The 20,494-nt window shown below is 43.8% G+C and overlaps 1 protein-coding gene across 5 annotated transcripts in view; it reads left to right on the top strand.

Annotated features, from left to right (window-relative positions):
• The window catches only part of LOC112240759 (mannosyl-oligosaccharide 1,2-alpha-mannosidase IB), a 109,745-nt gene that overhangs the window by 26,903 nt on the left and 62,348 nt on the right, over positions 1-20,494 (top strand). For all 5 annotated transcript variants that reach the window (XM_024409030.2, XM_024409025.2, XM_024409017.2 and 2 more), the window contains exon 5: positions 15,026-15,122. In XM_024409030.2, the coding sequence (XP_024264798.1) occupies positions 15,026-15,122 (97 nt within the window). The remainder of the gene's footprint in view (positions 1-15,025; positions 15,123-20,494) is intronic.

The raw sequence follows: 20,494 nt of genomic DNA, 5'->3' as shown, positions 1-20,494 counted from the left end.
TCCCTCTAACCGCTGTGTGCATAGAGGAGGGAGAGATGCATTCTGAAAAGAACAAGCATATGACTGTTCTAGTTAGAGTAGAGTCACAGCTTTCTGTGAGGATGTAATATTTGTCACCTCTTAATATTGAGTTCATGGCACCAATTGTGTAGTACGGGTTCGATGCACCTGTGGAGCATGCCTTTTGCAGTGAATAGGCCTACATAAAGTATGGATAACATTGATGGGGGTAGGTGCCACAAAAAAGTTAAACTTATCATGAGGGGCCGCAGTGGCTCGTGGGGTCTACGTATCCACATCCATAATCACACATGCAGTCAGAGCTGGCCATAGCGAATTGGGGGCCCTAAATTAAATGGAGGATTTTACCCCCCCTCCCCCCTCAGCTGTGTGTGTGTGTGTGTGTGTGTGTGAGGTTCTAATTCTCAAAGTAAAAACTCAACGGACATTTATGAAAGTTTTTAACCAAGTTTATTTTGCCCAGAGGGTCAATACAGCCGCATTCAGACAACACATGTTTCCACCACCACAAGTGTATATATTCTCCCAATATAGGCACTCCTCCTCCTCTCCAATCCTTACATCTGTTATGGTCCGACAGGAAGACTGAGTGATAGGATAATTAACCATTGTTTCTCCCTTTTTGGGATTGGACCTGACCTCAACCCTCTGGAGGCCTAATCCAAAGAACTCCACCCGTCTCCCCTAACACATTCCACAGCCATCTGGCTCCAACAGATAACCATTCAATTCTGATGTAAAAACCAGTCTCTTTCACTCCTTATATACTATAATTCTGAGTATAACAATGTTCCAAGTTTAACCCAGAATCTATATATACAGTGGGGCAAAAAAGTATTTAGTCAGCCACCAATTGTGCAAGTTCTCCCACTTAAAAAGATGAGCGAGGCCTGTAATTTTCATCATAGGTACACTTCAACTATGACAGACAAAATGAGAAAAAAAATCCAGAAAATCACACTGTAGAATTTTTAATGAATTTATTTGGAAAATAAGTATTTGGTCACCTACAAACAAGCTAGATTTCTGGCTCTCACAGACCTGTAACTTCTTCTTTAAGAGGCTCCTCTGTCCTCCACTTGTTACCTGTATTAATGGCACCTGTTTGAACTTGTTATCAGTATAAAAGACATCTGTCCACAACCTCAGTCACACTCCAAACTCCACTATGGCCAAGACCAAAGAGCTGTCAAAGGACACCAGAAACACAATTGTAGACCTGCACCAGGTTGGGAAGACTGAATCTGCAATAGGTAAGTAGCTTGGTTTGAATAAATCAACTGTGGGAGCAATTATTAGGAAATGGAAGACATACAAGACCACTGATAATCTCCCTCGATCTGGGGCTGCACGCAAGATCCCAGAACCACACGGGGGGACCTAGTGAATGACCTGCAGAAAGCTGGGACCAAAGTAACAAAGCATAACGTCAGTAACACACTATGCCGCCAGGGACTCAAATCCTGCAGTGCCAGACGTGTCCCCCTGCTTAAGCCAGTACATGTCCAGGCCCGTCTGAAGTTTGCTAGAGAGCATTTGGATGATCCAGAAGAAGATTGGGAGAATGTCATATGGTCAGATGAAACCAAAATATAACTTTTTGGTAAAAACTCAACTCGTTGTGTTTGGAGGACAAAGAATGCTGAGTTGCATCCAAAGAACACCATACCTACTGTGAAGCACGGGGGTGGAAACATCATGCTTTGGGGCTGTTTTTCTGCAAAGGGACCAGGACGACTGATCCGTGTAAAGGAAAGAATGAATGGGGCCATGTATCGTGAGATTTTGACTGAAAACCCCCTTCCATCAGCAAGGGCATTGAAGATGAAACGTGGCTGGGTCTTTCAGCATGACAATGATAACAAACACACCGCCCGGGCAACGAAGGAGTGGCTTCGTAAGAAGCATTTCAAGATCCTGGAGTGGCCTAGCCAGTCTCCAGATCTCAACCCCATAGAAAATCTTTGGAGGGAGTTGAAAGTCCGTGTTGCCCAGCAACAGCCCCAAAACATCAGCACCAAAATACCAGCAACAGTGTGTGAAAAGTCTTCACAAGGTTACAGAAAATGTTTGACCTCTGTTATATACCCTTTGTTGGCAATGACAAAGTACTGAGAAACTTTTGTTATTGACCAAATACTTATTTTCCACCATAATTTGCAAATAAATTCATTAAAAATCCCACAATGTGATTTTATGGATTTTTTTTTTGTTGAAGTGTACCCATGATGAAAATTACAGGCCATCTTTTTAAGTGGGAGAACTTGCACAATTGGTGGCTGACTAAATACTTTTTTGCCCCACTGTATATAAAAAAAAATGTAATACTTTTTTAAAAGTGTAATTTCCTTTAATTGTCATGGAACAGAGAAATGTTGCATTGTTTTAAATAAGTTCGCTGCAATTCTATACATTTTGCCATGAAGATTTGGAAATGGTATAACTCATTTAATTACATTTTGCAATGGTCCAGAGAGGGAAATGTGCAGTTTCACAATTCACTTCCTGCAGTTCTAAACATTTTGTCATATGGTGGAGAAAAATGTTTGTGCAGTTTTATGTGATGTCTGATGAACAATGGGGACGATTATTTGACCAAGACTACAAGTTTAGTCTAGCAGCCAGCTATCTTAACAATCTAAAAAAAAATGTTAGCTTACATGGGCTAATTAAGTGACTGTCTGACCTAACAAGAGAAACTGGGGGTTTGATCCGAGGGCCTAAAAAAGGGTCCAGGCCACTAGTTAGCTATCCCTCGTCTACATCAAGTAGCCTAGGCATAGCGCTGAAATATTTTTGTTGGACATCTGCCATGTAGGCTAGTTAGCAGTCTAGTTAAGTGTTTTGCGTTTCCAGGTGGTGAATAATATAGGCCAATATGCACAAAGATTCTCTGAAGAGCCAAAAAGAAGTCTGATAATTCTAGATCCTATTTTGACATGTTGCACATCCAAATATCTTATGCATTTCCTGGAAATGTTATTTGAAATAGCTTAGACCAACTTTTTAAATCATAGACTACCATCTCAGTTGTCTTGCTTGGCACTTTTTTATTTTGGCCTAGAGCACTGCCGCTAATGGGAAGTAAACTGTCCATTAAAAAAAATGGCCACAGCACTATGCTATAGGCCCCTTTCCACATCTAACACGACTCATCTCAGAGAGACAATCTAGGTTTCTGCTCTGTGTGATACACACTGTCGTAAGCTATGCCCATCCAATACAGCCCTATATCCCCGGAAGAGAAATACTACCTGGTGACCAGAATCCATGATTCATGAGAATTTAGACCTAATAATTTTGCACGCCCAATTTTTCAATTTTCGATTTGTTAAAAAAGTTTGAAATATCCAATAAATGTCGTTCCACTTCATGATTGTGTCCCACTTGTTGTTGATTCTTCACAAAAAAAATACAGTTTTATATCTTTATGTTTGAAGCCTGAAATGTGGCAAAAGGTCGCAAAGTTCAAGGGGGCCGAATACTTTCGCAAGGCACTGTATGTATAGATGTTGTGGATCTATATTTCAACAGTATCCTCTCTGCTAGAATACACCTCCTGTATATGTATGAGTTGGTAAGTAGGGCTGGCCGTATAATCATGTAACTGACAGGTATAGATGACTACCATCATGAAAACTTATTTAAAAAATATATATATTTTTAAAAATAACATGAATACATTTTTGGAGGAAACAAACAGCTGAATGAAGGTGGGCCGGCCAGGCATTCTTGCTTTTGAGTCCGATTCTCCTGTAACATAGACTGTTCCTTGTTTTTTTCCCGAATTCAAGCCGTTATTACGGTGGCAGTGGTCGCTTGACCGTCACTGCCCTATCGGTAAGTGTGGATGTGTTTGGCAACATGATTCCATGACTGTTTTGCTGTCGTTTAGCACTTCTCTTAAATGGAAAGATGGTGAAAAGGAACGTGGTGAAAAGACATGTCTATATTCCAGGCAAACCACAGCAGCTAAATGCTAAGTATAGGCCTAACGAGTAGCATGGTGATGGGCCGATGAGTGTGACGGAGAAACTTGAAGAGGACAAGACAGACCCACAATGCCACTCACCTCAGGACTGTTTCCACAGTAGCTCATATCAGTGTTGTCTCTGGTGTTTGAACTATGCACCGATATGACATTTATGGCCGATACCGATAATTTCCTTGCAAAAAAACAACACGATACCGATATTTAACATTTTAGCAGCCTTTTTTAAGCATTCTAGTACAGTTAAATAGTTTAAACACACACACACTGCCAAAAAGTTATTTTGTTGGTGTTTACGTATGTCCCCATTATCAGTAAAACATTATAAAACCATTTATTTCACTTACTTGCTGTGCTATTTCGTTCATTTGTTCAACCAGGATTTCATGTGCACTCAGTGTGCACAGTCACTGTGTCCGTTTCCATTTTGTCCAGCTGTGCCTGTAACATTTCAAGTAAACCCGGTATCTTGTCTGCATTGAAGTACCTTGCATCGAGCATGGTGGTGACACCGTATCAAATCAAATGTATTTATATAGCCCTTCGTACATCAGCTGATATCTCAAAGTGCTGTACAAAAACCCAGCCTAAAACCCCAAACAGCAAGCAATGCAGGTGTTGAAGCACGTTGGCTAGGAAAAACTCCCTAGAAAGGCCAAAACCTAGGAAGAAACCTAGAGAGGAACCAGGCTATGTGGGGTGGCCAGTCCTCTTCTGGCTGTGCCGGGTGGAGATTATAACAGAACATGGCCAAGATGTTCAGATGTTCATAAATGACCAGCATGGTCAAATAATAGGTCTGGGACAGGTAGCACGTCCGGTGAACAGGTCAGGATTCCATAGCCGCAGGCAGAACAGTTGAAACTGGAGCAGCAGCACGGCCAGGTGGACTGGGGACAGCAAGGAGTCATCATGCCAGGAAGTCCTGAGGCATGGTCCTAGGGCTCAGGTCCTCTGAGAAAGAAAGAGAATTAGAGAGAGCATACTTAAATTCACAGGACACCGGATAAGACAGGTGAAGTACTCCAGATATAACAGACTGACCCTAGCCCCCCGACACATTAACTACTGCAGCATAAATACTGGAGGCTGAGACAGGAGGGGTCAGGAGACACGGTGGCCCCATCCGATGATACCCCCGGACAAGGCCAAACAGGCAGGATATAACCCCACCCACTTTGCCAAAGCACAGCCCCCACACCACTAGAGGGATATCTTCAACCACCAACTTACCATCCTGAGACGAGGCCGAGTATAGCCCACAAAGATCTCCGCCATGGCACAACCCAAGGGGAGGCGCCAACCCAGACAGGAAGATCACATCAGTGACTCGACCCACTCAAGTGACGCACTCCTCCTAGGGATGGCATGAAAGAGCACCAGTAAGCCAGTGACTCAGCCCCTGTAATAGGGTTAGAGGCAGAGAATCCCAGTGGAAAGAGGGGAACCGGCCAGGCAGAGACGGCAAGGGCGGTTCGTTGCTACAGAGCCTTTCCGTTCACCTTCACACTCCTGGGCCAGACTACACTCAATCATATGACCCACTGAAGAGATGAGTCTTCAGTAAAGAGGCTCAGAGAGAATACCACTGAATCGCTTGTTCACAGCCTCTAGTCAAGTACTTTTCCAAGTTAACAAGACGTTCTGTGTTGGCATTTTTGTTGAGCAGGACTTTCAATGTCATGACAGGGTATCACGTCTGCTGCAGAAGCAGTTGAGCTTATTTCTCAAGTCAGTTGTTCGAATGGAGCTTGGAGTGTTCATGTTTCAAACATGTTCTCAATACCACTGAAATGGCAGCAGCGGTATGAGAAGAACCAGCACATTCTTGCGCATGCAGTATGGCTTTCCTTAGTAGGAAATCCTCGTGGACCCACTGTGCTGTCAGGCTCCTAATGGTCATGGGGCTGACATCGCTGGTCCAAATGTCAGTCGGGAAGCAGTAATAGCAGTGATGCCTCATGGATGTGAGTTTTAACAATACTGTGTAACTCCGGTAAGGCAGCAGCTGAAAAATGGTGCCTAATTGGTAGTGGTGCTCGACCAGTCGGCGAAAGCCAACATCATCACTGCACCTGTACATAGATGGGCTGTTTACAGATGGGCTATCTACCTACCTCATCCCCATACTTTTATTTATTTATTTTGCTCCTTTGCACCACAGTATCTCTACCTGCGGATTGGCAGAAGATTAATCTACTATTCCAGTGTTTAATTGCTATATTGTAATTACTTTGCCACCATGGCCTATTTATTTCCTTAACTTACCTCATTTGCACTCACTGTATATAGACTTTTTGTTTTCTTTTGTTCTACTGTATTATTGACTGTTTTGTTTATGCCATGTGTAACTCTGTGTTGTATGTGTCGAATTGCTGCGCTTTATCTTGGCCAGGTTGCAGTTGCAAATGAGAACTTGTTCTCAACTAGTCTACCTGGTTAAATAAAGGTGAAATCAAAAAATCATCCACGACAGAGAATTGTTGATTGTCAAGGACAATGAATTACATTATCTTGGCGTGCCTTTGCATTGTCCCACTGAAATGTTCTGACTCTTTCAAATGACTGTTCGAGCCGCTATATTTTTCATGGCGTCATTACGTCATCTGCCTACGTTATATAGGTATTCACTTCAGCTCTGACATTGGTTTTGCGCATCGGCGTTAAACTAGACATTGGCATCGGCCCGATGTTGGCATTTTTAGATAATATCTAAAAATTGAAAATAATTTATCCTTCATGGATTAGCGTGAGAGCAAGAAGAGGGGTAGAAATGGAGAGGTTGTCACGCTCTGGCCTTAGTATTCTGTGTTTTCTTTATTATTTTGGTTAGGCCAGGGTGTGACATGGGTGATTATGTGTTTGTCTTGTCTAGGGGTTTTGTAGATTGATGGGGTTGTGTTCAGTGTAGTATTCTAGGTAAGTCTATGGTTGCCTAGAGTGGTTCTCAATCAGAGGCAGGTGTTTATCGTTGTCTCTGATTGGGAACCATATTTAGGCAACCATATTCTTTGGGTATTTCGTGGGTGATTGTTTCCTGTCTCTGTTTTTGCACCAGCTAGGACTGTTTCGGTTTTTCCACAGTTTCTTATTTTGTATATGTATATTGTTCACGTTATCTTTATTAAAGATGTTCAACCATAACCACGCTGCATTTTGGTCCGCCTCTCCTTCGACGGAAGAATCCCGTAACAGAGGTTTTGTCTTGGTTTCACATGTTTACTGGTTCATTTCTGCTGCCCCATAAAATGTAATGTTCTCCCCATTGTATAGTATTTCTACTTCCCTGACCCGGGCAATCTCGTCATTACGATGTAATATTCCATTTTAGTATCCTTCCAACTCAATCAGCTGTACTTGGAAATGGATTGTAATGTCCATTCCCTCTCTGCGTATGCATGCCTTTTGAAACTCTCAATGACACCCCTGTCAGAATAGCAATCACAGCAAGTAAACAGGGCAGTCAGGTGAACAAGTTTGGGTAGTGGTACAATAGAGAGTCACCACTTTGTTGAGAAGCATTTGCCTTCAAATGAAAACTCACTCCAGTTCTGTGATTTGAACTATAGGCTTGTCAGGGAGCGTCTGTAAATCCGTGGTCCTCACCCTTCCGTTAGAGACCGACTTAGCAGGGAGGGGGAGTGGTGTGTCTTTGTTCACTGTTGGCACAGCTCTCTGGGATCGATAGAGGGGGGTTTGGCCTGGGATACTGGGAGCCCTGGGGGAGAGGGACTGGGGAGCACAGGGACCTGTTCAGTGCCATGATCATGGCTGAGCATATGCCCAGTATAGGGAGTGAGAAAGAAGGGGCAAAGTGGTGCACACGGAAGTACTCAAGGTCAGAGAGACTGGGAGAGAAAGAGGCAGAATACCAGTTAATATTATCCATCCCAAAGAACAGTCACAGCAAGGTCAGGAGAATGTGCCAGAGGGAATGGGCCAAGTGAGTTTTCATTTGAAGGCAAATGCTTCTCAACAAAGTGGTGACTCTCTAATATTGTACCACTACCCAAACTTGTTCACCTGACTGCCCTGTTTACTTGCTGTGATTGCTATTCTGACAGGGGTGTCATTCCTGAACCCACCTCTTGTTGTGCTTCCACATGAATTCATTGTGACTGGGTCTGAATCCACGATGAGTGTTCTAGGTGGCTAGATGGGTGTGAGAGCACCATATGTTACAATGGTGCAGCAGCTGTATTATTCTCTTTATTTGTTAGGACCTGACGCTAAGAGCTGTTTAAGGGGCCTATCTGAGCTACTTTTTAAAATCAATTTGTCACCCTGGGTGTCATGAATGTATTTACAGTGGAGCGCAGATCTGTCACATTTTCACTGCCATTGTGTATCTTGTGAAGGGCCGTCCTTTAGAGCAGATAGGATCCGTTCGAGGGGGGAGGATGGAGGGAGGTTTTTAAATCAATCAGGGTGACTCGAGGTTATCCAGGGCAGTACATTCATAACTCCAAACCTCCAAAGCAGCTCCCCTCGCCTCTCATGCTAAGTTGATTTAAACAATGGCAGCAGCCTAGAAGAAATGGTCCTGCTCCTTCAGCAGCACTGTGACACCCATGGATTTATGAATATTTGGCAGCAGGTGTGACTTACAGGGCATGGTGCGGTGGTGGGGGGTAGCTTCTGCTGTGTGAATCACCTGGTGGTGATGGTTGAGGGCAGGCTGTGTCCTGACAGACCCAGGCAGGATGCGGGACATAGGTGCCTGGTGGGCCAGAGTTTGGCTGTCATTGTGAAGGTCAGAGCAGAGCTCCTAGTGGGCAATGTTTCCCAGAACGGGAGACAGGAAGGCAGAGAGAGCACTGGCCAGCCGCACTGCGGACCTCTCAGTTTATAGGCTGTCCACCCACGTCCCTGTCCTCCTCCCCTGGCCTGAGTTATGCAGGAACAGGAAATAGTCCAGTAAACAACCACTTCTGGTCTAACCTGTGGGTGGGGGTGCAACTCAGATTGTTAGACATCATTCAACTAGATTAAGGTAGGTCCTGTTCCGTCACAATGAGTCATACCCCCATCACCCTGTCTATACCTGCTTGTGTCTTTTTCTGTTTCCGTCTGTCTTGCTCTTGCAATCCCCCCTCTTTCTATCCCTCTTCCTTTATTTTATTTTTACCTCTATTTAACTAGGCAAGTCAGTTAAGAACAAATTCTTACTTTCAATGACGTCCTAGGAACAGTGGGTTGTTCAGGGGCAGAACGATAGATTTGTACCTTTTCAGCTCAGGAGTTTGAACTTGCAACCTTCCGGTTACTAGTCCAACACTTTAACCACTAGGCTACCCTGCCTCCCCACTGCTTGGATACTTTTTCTGTAGTGCTCTTTTTGCATCCTTCTCTCTTTCGGTCTCCCTCATCTCTCCCTTCCCTCTTTCTGTGCTTTGCGCCAGTCCTGGCCTTGCTTCTCCAAGAAGTGGTTCAAGAGAAGTGATTTACTCTAAAAGGATGTCACCCTCAAGGTTCTCTGCAATGTTGCGCTGTGGAAAAGTGATCAGCCGGGGACATAATGTCTTCATGCAACGCGCCCAAGACCTCAGCCCACAACAGGTAAAACATCAGGTATTTAGAACAAAATTCATATCACCAGAGCTCGCCGACTTGAAATGACAAGGTGACGTGTCCTTTAAGGCACAGATGATGAAATCCACCTTTCCTTCCACATCAGTGTGTACATGTATCAGAACTGGTTACGAATCTGTCAGACATTCTCCAGAAATCTTAATAGTAAAATCTGCTGTTTTCATCAGCTCCAAAAGCTGGATAGATATACACTTCTCAGTGATAATGGATGGACAGAGAGGGTGGAGTCCGTTCCAAGCCAAGGTCGAAGGTGGCGTGATTAATACATCTTCCATGGTCTATCATGGTCCACACCATGATAGATAGTGGGTAGAAATTACTATGTAATTATCCTGGTGTGGATATTAACATTGTTAACATAAGCAATGTCAGCGCAAGACAAAAAGAGCATAGCCTCTGCTAGACAGACTAAGATAATGATGGTTATTAAATGGATGCTTTTATCCATTGTGACTTAGCACAGGCTATATCCAGTATACACTGAGTGTACCAAACATTTGGATCACCTTCCTAATATTGAATTGCACCCCGTTTTGCCCTCAGAACAGCCTCAATTTGGTATGCTGGCCCATGTTGACACAATACTTCCCACAGTTTTGTCAAGATGGCTGGATGTCCTTTGGGTGGTGGGCCATTCTTGATACACACAGGAAACTGTTGAGTGAAAACACCAGCAGCGTTGCAGTTCTTGACACTCTCAAACCTGTGCGTGTGGCACCTACTACCATACCCTGTTCAAAGGCACTTCAATCCTTTGTCTTGCCCATTCACCCTCTGAATGGCACACATACACAATCCATGTCTCAAGGCTTAAAACACTTTCTTTAACCTGTCTCCTCCCCTTCATCTACACTGATTTGAAGTGAATTTAACAAGTGACATCAATAAGGGATCATAGCTTTCACCTGGTCAGCCAATGTCATGGAAAGGGCAAGTGTTCCTAATGTTTTGTGCACTTAGTGTATGTGTCCCTCATGTGAATCGAGCCCACAAACTTGGTGTTTTAAGTTGCCATTATGAAAACCAACATAGCCAGAACCACAAGGTTGGCTGTGAGTTTCTTACACAGTTTGTGTGCTTGTCTTCATAATCTCTGTGGCACGTGGGTTTCAGTTAACAGACACTGAGCACCCCACCGCAAGCTGTCATTTCCCTATGCTCCCTTCACCAAGCCCAGAGTTAGGCAGGCGGGATGGCTGCTAACCGACAAGCAGAACGCCTCCAACAGTCACTGGGAATAAAAGCCAAGAGTAGAGAAGTCCAATGGAGCACAAAATGAACATCAGGAGGATAAGGCAGGCACTGACAGGGAGACTGAGGGATCTCAATGTGGTCTGTTTAACTACTAGACTGTTGGAGGGGGTGGCACTACCCAGGATAGCTTTTATAGTGTGATGGTGGGAGAGATTTGGGATGGGGCTAGATAGAAGTTGGACGTTTGAAAAAATTCTAATGTAAAAGGGTAGAACACACAAGTTTTATTTTTTATTTTCTATGCCACACGTGAGGATGCCAGCGCGATTGATGCCACTTCTCACGCCAACCGTTTAGTTTTTTGTTTATTAGACGCTTGTTTTATTAGCAGTTTTTCAAAGTTGAAATTGCCATCAAACTGAAAGACTTAATGTGTCAAAATATACATGTACGATTCCATTGCTGATCACCTGCTAATCTCATATCTGGCGTTCTCTCCACCTCACTCCACTGTCTACCTGGATCCATTTCTGATGCCTAATTCCCAGGCTGAGCTCTGCTGGGACCGCAATAAATCAACTTGGCGTTGGACCTGGACACTACAGCTATCGAGCTAGCTCTTGACCCGCTCCACTACAGCCAGTCAGACTCCTTGCAGTCCCAAAGACACGCCTAAAAACAATGGGTGCCCAAGCATTCTGCTGTCTCGGCTCCCGGCTCTGGAACAAGCGCCCTCCCCACCACTGCATGCCCCAGACCACTAGAAATGTTGTTACTTAAAGTATAAATATCAAGTGTCTCACATTGTGTACTTTGAGAGAGGATCAAGTCTCTTAATGCAGTGATGTCCCTGCCCCACTAGTGCTAGTCTGCCATGAGGAACCACTGAGTCCAGGCTGCAGCACTACTTATGCTGGACAGAAGTGAACACACTAGAATAATGCCACATAGCATGTAGACATTTTTAATTGGCTCATTACTGTTCCCAAAACAATGTGAAGTACAGGCTAGAACACTACAATGCAAGAAGATACTGGCGGAGGCTAACCTTCCTTGCTAGCGTACAGCAGAACTCAACATCAATTCACTACCCTAGTACCTTGTTTGTGATAATATGCAAACCATAAATCAAAATTTTTGCTGAGTTACTGTTCATATAAGGAAATCAGTCAATTGAAATAAATTAGGCCCTAACCTATGGATTTCACATGACTAGGCGGGCACAGTCATGGGTGGGATTGGTATGAGCACAGGCCTACCGAATTGGGAGCCAGGCCGACCCACTGGGGATCCAGGCCCACAAAAGGGCTTTATTACAGACAGATACTCCTCAGCACAGATTCACAGGTGAAGAAACTGGATGTGGAGGTCCTGGGCTGGCGCAGTTACGCGTGGTCTGATGTTGTTGAACATACTGCCAAATTCTCTGGCAACAGCTCTGGTGGACATTCCTGCAGTCAACATGCCAATTGCATGCTTCCTCAACGTGACATCTGTGTCATTGTGTTGTGACACAAGTGTACATTTCAAAGTGGCCTTATTGTCCCTGACACAAGGTCCACTTGTATAATGATCATGCTCTCTAATCAGCTTCTTGATATGCCACACCTGTCAGGTGGATGGATTATCAGGTCAAATGCTCGCTAACAGTGATGTAAACACATTTGTGCACAAAATATGAGAGAAATAATATTTTTGTGTATGGAATATTTCTGGGATCTTTTATTTCAGCTCATGAAACATGGGACCAGCACTTCCCATGTATTTTTTAAATATTTTTGTTCAGTGTAGTTAGATTTGTTTAAAAAAATGGTCTAATTGATTCATTTAATGCATGCATTCAAAAATGCCAAAGGAACTCAAAAGATCAGTCTGTATGAAGTGCCATTATGTGTCTTAGTACCCAGAATCCATCATAGACAAACTCATCAACTTGGGATAGGGTTAATTATCAGGTGAGTGCTTAGATTTAGAGTGTCTGTCTACACCAGAAGTTAATGGTTATCTGTAGGAGGAAGGTATATGGTGTGTATGCAATTAAGCTTGGAATGTACTGAGTGTAGGGAAAGCGATCATGTGGCAGCATTGATAACGGGAAAGAGCCATGGATTAGTGATGAAGGGGGTCCAGGTCAGGTCACTAAGGGAGAAAAAAGTTTATGGCCGTATCGCTAATGTTTGTTCAGATGTGTAGGAGGAAACAACATAGGAGAAATTGTTCACACAAGCACTGATATTTAACCATGTCTTTATCTAATGCAGCTGTATTGACCCTCTGGGAAGAATACATTTAGTTAGTAGAAGAGAAGAATCTGCAAATACAACTTAATTTATTATGATATTGTTTAATCCTGATGAGACATAGTTTAAACCTTGTCATACTTAACACAGCTGGGAGCATAGCTAGCACTGTATTATTGCAGAGTGCAGAATCTCCCTCTATTTGCTGATGAGCATTATTCCTCTCGCTAATGTTGTGATTTGTGAATCCCTCAGTACTCCCATGGTCTCCGTGAAGAAGCTGAGGCATAGCTAAGCTGGTGAAGAATGTGGACGTGTGAGAGCTGAAACCAGACAGAAACGGAGCCAACCAAAACCTTATCAAATTTAAATACTTGCCCTTGCCACATAAATGAACACATTACTCTCCTGGCCTGCATCCTAAATGGCACCCCCCCCTTTACGGTGCACTACTTTTGACTTGGGCTCATCCACTATATAGGGAATAGGGAGCCGTGTCTGTATGTCTTCAGTGAACCTGACATTCAATATGTGCTCAGGGAGGTAACCTAACCTGTAGGCGCAACGTCGGTTGGAACGTACCATACATTCACACATGAAGGGAGAATTTTTAATTGGCTATTGGATTTTAGATCCGACTCCGTACTACAGAAGTGACAGTCAATTAATGACTGGGATTTTAGGCGCTTAAGTGAGTTTCATGTTCATGAAATGTCCCATCAGTGTAGAATTTGAATATTCTGTTTTTGTACGTTCTATATTCCTCAACAGATGGGCCAATCATTATTTGATAAACCGGCCAATTGGACATCTACCTGGTCGTCGGGAGCCAATGGTTAAGTGGCTTTGTCCTGGTGTGTAAATGTAATTTATATTTATTCTCCTGCGTGTGGAGACGACGTGCGTCATGGAACGTCACCAAGCCAAGAACACAAAACTCCCGGGTTTATTGGCTTGGCTCCCTCCCTCGCCCTAGTCTTGCTGTGAGGAGAGCTGGCTATGGCTGGTACAGGAGGAAAAGCAATCCTGGTTTTTAGACTGCTGCCATGACCGGCAGACAGAGAAGGACCGGGTGACGAAATGCTCTCCTATGGGATAGCTGATCCCATCAGACTAGGGTGATTAATAAGACAAAGGGAAATTGGAAGGAGTGAGAATGCAGTAGAGCTTTGGGAAAGCGTGTCTCTCTGCCAGTCAGTAGTGTTGTCCTCAGTTTCCCTTGGATGTGCATCTCGCGTCAGCATCACTGTCTCCAATGTCAAAACTTGTCTCACGATTGTCTCTTTCGCTCTTATACTGCTCACCCTCTTTATTCTCTGTTTATTCTCAGTCCAGCTCTTATGGCTTCTCTTTTAAAGGTCATGTTAAGAATAAAGCAGTGTTTTTATCCACAAAGTCTATTCAGTGCCTCCAGACAGCCAAGGAAAACAAAGCTTTGAGAGAGAAGTAGCCCCACAGCTACAATTTAACAATGTCTGAAGAGGAGTTACACGGCACGCATAAACACACATGCACACACACTCACACTGTCGTGTCCTGTCCATCCAGCCTTGTGGTGAGGGAGCTGCTGGGCAGTGACCTAGCAACCGAGTGACAGAACAGACCGGGTTAAGGCCACACCAGGGGCTGGAGCCCGGGGGGGTCAGCGGATTGAGTGGAGGTGGGGGCACTGGCTGAACGGGCACAGGGATGTCTCTCTTAGTAACATCATTGCCCAGAACAAAGGGCTAGGTATTGTGCCGCCCTCTCTCCTGGCGAGGCTGCAATGATGGTGAAAAAAAGATAAAGGATTGTGTGTGCATGCTAATCTCAGTTTTTTTGTTCTATTATGAGTCATTTATTTGACTGTGATAAGCCTGTTGGAATGGTCTCTTCAACTGGTGGTATTAACTCCACTCCATAGTTCAAGATGTTACTGTTTTTGTGTACCAGCTCATTGTGTACCAGATGTTTTGTCTAAACCAGGCTGCTCGTGTGTATGTTGTAGATGATGAAGCATGCGTGGGACAGCTACAGACAGTACGGATGGGGACACAACGAGCTGAAACCTCTCGCCAAGAAAGGACATTCCACCAATATCTTTGGTAAGTGTTATATCGCTATTCACTACTACACGTACAGTACACACACACATTTACATTTCCTGTCCTTATAGTCTGGTGTTTGGATGCATCATCCATGACCAGTGGGTCCCACCAAACCCAGTTTCTCACTCCACCAGTTTCTGCCTGCGTTGTTGCTGCCGTTACTGTTCAGCTCTGCAGCTACCTACTGCGGTAAAGCAGGTCAGACAACTGCGGCTCATATTTTTGCGTGTGTACTGTGTGTGTATGTATGTGTGAGCGCACTCATGCGTGTTCTGTGTGGAAAGTTTTAATATTCAGTGGATCAAATTGTTTATAAGCTCTTGTGGTATTTGATGAGCTGCTGTTAAATGATAGATGAGCTGCAGTACTGTGGTCTGTCTCCTGGTTCTCTAAATTCCTGCGAAATTCCTTCTATGCTCGCTTTGAGGCAAGCAACACTGAACCATGCATGAGAGAAGCAGCTGTTCCAGACGACTGTGATCTCGCTCTCCATGCCGATGTGAGTAAGACCTTTAAACAGGGTAACAGGTAACAAGACCGCAGGGACAGATGGCAAAGGGGGATACCTAGTCAGCTGTACAACTGAAATGTGCCTTCCTTGTTTAACCTTTTGCGTGTAGGGGGCAGTATTTTCATTTTTGGCTAAAAAACGTACCCATTTGAAACTGCCTATTTCTCAGCCCCAGAAACTAGAATATGCATATATTTGTCAGATTAGGATAGAAAACACTCTAAAGTTTCCAAAACTGTAAAAATATTGTCTGAGTATAACAGAACTGATATTGCAGGCGAAAGCCTTAAGGAAAATCCAATCCGGAAGTGCCTCTTATTTTGAAACCTCTCTGTTCCTATGCATGCCTATCCTCCATTTGAAGGGATATCATCCAGATTCCTTTTTCTATGGCTTCCCTAAGGTGTCAAGTCTTTAGACATAGTTTCAGGCTTTTATTTTGAAAAATGAGTGTGAAAGATCACATTGCAAAAGTGGATAGGTGGGGGCTCTGAGTGAGTTTTGGGCAGCTGAGTAAAGCGGCCATTGTTTCTCCCGCTGTTATTGAATTACCTACACACCCGGTTGATATATTATCATATATATATATATATATATTTTTTTTTTAAACTTGAGGATTGATTCTAAAAACTTTTGACATGTTTCTTTGGACATTATGGATATTATTTGGAATATACGTCTGCGTTGTCGTGAACACTCTTTCCTGTGGATTTCTGAACATAACGTGACAAACAAACGGAGGTATTTTATGGAACAAAAGGAACATTTGTTGTGTAACTGGGAGTCTCGTGAGTGAAAACATCCGAAGATCATCAAAGGTAAACGATTAATTTGATTGCTTTTCTGATTTTCGTGACCTAGATACTTAATGCTTAATGTACACAATGTTATGCTGTGCTATCGATAAACTTACACAAACGCTTGGATTGCTTTCGCTGTAAAGCATTATTTCAAAATCTGAGACGACAGTTGGATTAACAAAAGGCTAAACTGTGTTTTGCAATATTGCACTTGTGACTTCATGAATATTCATATTTTTTAGTAATATTATTTGACTGTGGCGCTATGCTATTCAGCGGTTGCTGATGACAATTATCCCGCTACCGGGATGGGTAGCGTCAACAAGTTAACCCAACCCCTCTGAATCATTGACCATGACGAATACTCAAAGCATGCACTGACCAGCTGGCAGGTGTCGTCACTGACATTTTCAACCTTTCCCTGACCCAGTCTGTAATACCTACATGTTTCAAGCAGACCACCATATTCCCTGTGACAAAGAACAACAAGGTAACCTGTCTAAATGACAATCTCCCCATAGCACTCACATCTGTAGCCATGAAATGCTTTGACATACTGGTCATGGCTCACATCAACACCATCGTAGACACCCTGGAACCACTCCAATTCGTATACCGCCCCAGCAGATCCACAGATGATGCAACCTCTATTGCACTTCACACTGTCCTCTCCAACCTGAACAAGAGGAACACCTATGTGAGAATGCTGTTCATTGACTATACCTCAGCGTTCAACACCATAGTGCCCTCAAAGCTCATCACTAAGCTAAGGATCCTGGGACTAAACACCTTCCTCTGCAACTGGATCCTGATGGGCCACCCCCAGGTGGTGAGGGAAGGCAACACATCCGCTATGCTGACCCTTAACACGGGGGTCTCTCAGGGGTGTGTGTTTATTCCCCTCTTGTACTCCCTATTCACTCATGACTCCAACACCGCCATTACGTTTGCTGATGACACACGGGTTGAGAGCTTAAAGCTCCTCTGTGTCCACATCACTAAGAGATTATCATGATCCACACACACCAACACAGTCGTTAAGAAAGCACAGCAATGCCTCTACTCCTCAGGAGGCTGAAAAGATTTGGCATGTGCCCTCAGATCCTCCAATGTCTATAGCTGTGCCATTTGAGAGCATCTTGACTGGCAGCATCACCACTTGGTATGGCAACTGCTTGGCATCCGACCGCAAGGTGCTACAGAGGGCAGTGTGGACAGTCTAGTACATCACTGGAGTTGAGCTCTCTGCCATCCAGGACCTCTATAGTATACGGTGTCAGAGGAAGGCCCTAAAAATTGTCACTCCAGCCACCCAAGTCATAACTGTTTGCTCTTCTGCTGCACGGCACGTAGTACCGATGCACCAAGTCTGGAACCAACAGGACCCTGAACTTCTATCCCCCAAGCCATGAGACTGCTAAATAATTAGTCTGGGTAGCTAATGGTTAAAGACCCTGAACAGTCGTTCTGAAAACTAATTTTTCTCTCATGGCTAACTACAGCAAGTTTGAAAAGATCGCCTGGACTGACAGCTCTTTCGAATGACTATGTCAAGCAACTTGGATGCAGTGCTGCAGTAAAATCATCTCAATGAAATTTGGTGATTCACAAAGCAACTCTAACAACATTGAAATTGCATCAATGATATTAAATCATTTTTATACATTTCCCGTTTGGCATGTCTCTTGTGATGCAGTTCAATGCAGCACTGACAGATGTTGACTTGACAACTGCGTCAGATTTCAATGCCCCCCGTCTTTGTTCCATGCTAGCTGAGGGCCTAGCTAGACAGTAACTAATTAACACCAGACACAGATGAAAGGGGAAACAAGTATTTTTGCCATACATGAATTAGGTAAACTTGTAATTATATTTGCTGACACCCTACGGTAAAACCTTGGCACCAGTAGAGTAGCTATAAACCACTGCCCTCTGCAAATACACCTTCTCCGATGTTAGTTACAAGGCGGTACTTAATTAAATTAGGTAAGAGAATATGTTACCGTTGGTGTATTAATCCCCTAGAGTCGATCTAATTAACATAATACAAGTCTGTTACATTTTTTTTTTTTAAATCAGTTTAAGCGAGAGCTGTTTTTTTTTGCATTGGATGTGTCTCAATCCACCGCTGTCGCACTTCTGCATCTGCAGTGCAAGGTGGCAGAGCTAGAGTGGTGTTTGTCAGACCATGAGACATCCCGTCTTCTTAAAAATAAAATATATACCTTATTTACATAAGTACTCAGACCCTTTGCTATGAGACTCGAAATTGAGCTCAGGTGTGCATCCTGTTTCCATTGATCATCCTTCAAGTTTCTACAACTTGATTTGAGTCCACCTGTGGTAAATTCAATTGATTGGACATGATTTGGAAAGGCGCACACTTGTCTATATAAAGTCCCACAGTTGACAGTGCATGTCAATTTAAAAACCAAGCTATGAGGTCGAATGAATTATCCGGAGAGCTTTGATAGGATTGTGTCGAGGCACAGATCTGGGGAAGGGTACCAAAAAATGTTTTCAGAATTTAAGGTCCCCAAGAACACTGTGGCCTCCATTCTTAAATGGACGAAGTTCGGAACCACTTCTTACTAGAGCTGTCCGCCCAGCCAAACTGAGCAATCGGGGGAGAAGGGCCTTGGTCAGGGAGGTGACCAAGAACCAGATGGTCACTCTGACAGAGCTCCAAAGTTCCTCTGTGGAGATGGATGAACCTTCCAGAACGACAACCATCTCTGCAATACTCCACCAAATCAGGCCTTCATGGTAGTGGTCAGAAGGAAGCCACTCCTCAGTAAAAGGCGCATGACAGCCCGCTTGGATTTTGCCAAAAGACACCTAAGATTCTTTGGTCTGATGAAACCAAGATTGAACTCTTTGGCCTGCATCCCAAGTGTCACGTCTGGAGGAAACCTGGCACCATCCCTACGGTGAAGCATGGTGGTGGTGGCAGCATCATGCTGTGGGGTTGTTTTTCAGCGGCAGTGACTGGGAAACTAGTCAGGATCAAGGTCAAGATGAACGGAGAGAAGTACCGATATCCTTGATGAAAACCTGCTCAGGACCTCAGACTGGGGCGAAGGTTCACCTTGAACCAGATCAAACATCACTGGAGTGACCTAAAAATAGCTGTGCAGCAACTCTCCCCAACCGTGCTGACAGAGCTTGAGCTATCTGCCGAGAAGAATGGGACAAACTACAGGTGTGCCAAGATTGTAGCGTCATATCCAAGCAGACTCTAGGTTGTAATTGCTGCCAAAAGTGCTTCCCGGGTGCTCCCAAGTGGAGTAGTGGTCTCAGGCACTGCATCTCTACAGTCCCTGGTTTCATTCCAGGTTGTATCACATCGGCCGTGATTGGGAGTCCTATAGGGCGGTGCACAATTGGCCCAGCGTTGTCCAGGTAGGACAATAAGGTAGGACATTGTAAATAAGAATTTGTTTTTTTACTGACCTGCCTAGTTAAATAAAGGTTGTATTTAACTTTTTTGTTAGGTATTCAGACCCTTTAGTCAGAACTTAAGTACATTTTACATACAAAATTGTGTATATATATATATATATATATATATATATAAAATTTACTTAAGTACTGACTAAAGGGTCTGAATATATATATATATACACACACACACACACACACACACTGCTCAAAAAAAATAAAGGGAACACTTAAACAACACAATGTAACTCCAAGTCAATCACACTTCTGTGAAATCAAACTGTCCACTTAGGAAGCAACACTGATTGACAATAAATTTCACATGCTGTTGTGCAAATGGAATAGACAACAGGTGGCAATTATAGGCAATTAGCAAGACACCCCCAATAAAGGAGTGGTTCTGCAGGTGGTGACCACAGACCATTTCTCAGTTCCTATGCTTCCTGGCTGATGTTTTGGTCACTTTTGAATGCTGGAGGTGCTTTCACTCTAGTGGTAGCATGAGACGGAGTCTACAACCCACACAAGTGGCTCAGGTAGTGCAGCTCATCCAGGATGGCACATCAATGCGTGCTGTGGCAAGAAGGTTTGCTGTGTCTGTCAGCATAGTGTCCAGA

This window comes from Oncorhynchus tshawytscha, linkage group LG03 (assembly GCF_018296145.1).
Source record: "Oncorhynchus tshawytscha isolate Ot180627B linkage group LG03, Otsh_v2.0, whole genome shotgun sequence".
In the NCBI taxonomy this organism is placed as follows: Eukaryota; Metazoa; Chordata; class Actinopteri; order Salmoniformes; family Salmonidae; genus Oncorhynchus; species Oncorhynchus tshawytscha.
This window is presented reverse-complemented; position numbering and strand designations above follow the sequence as displayed.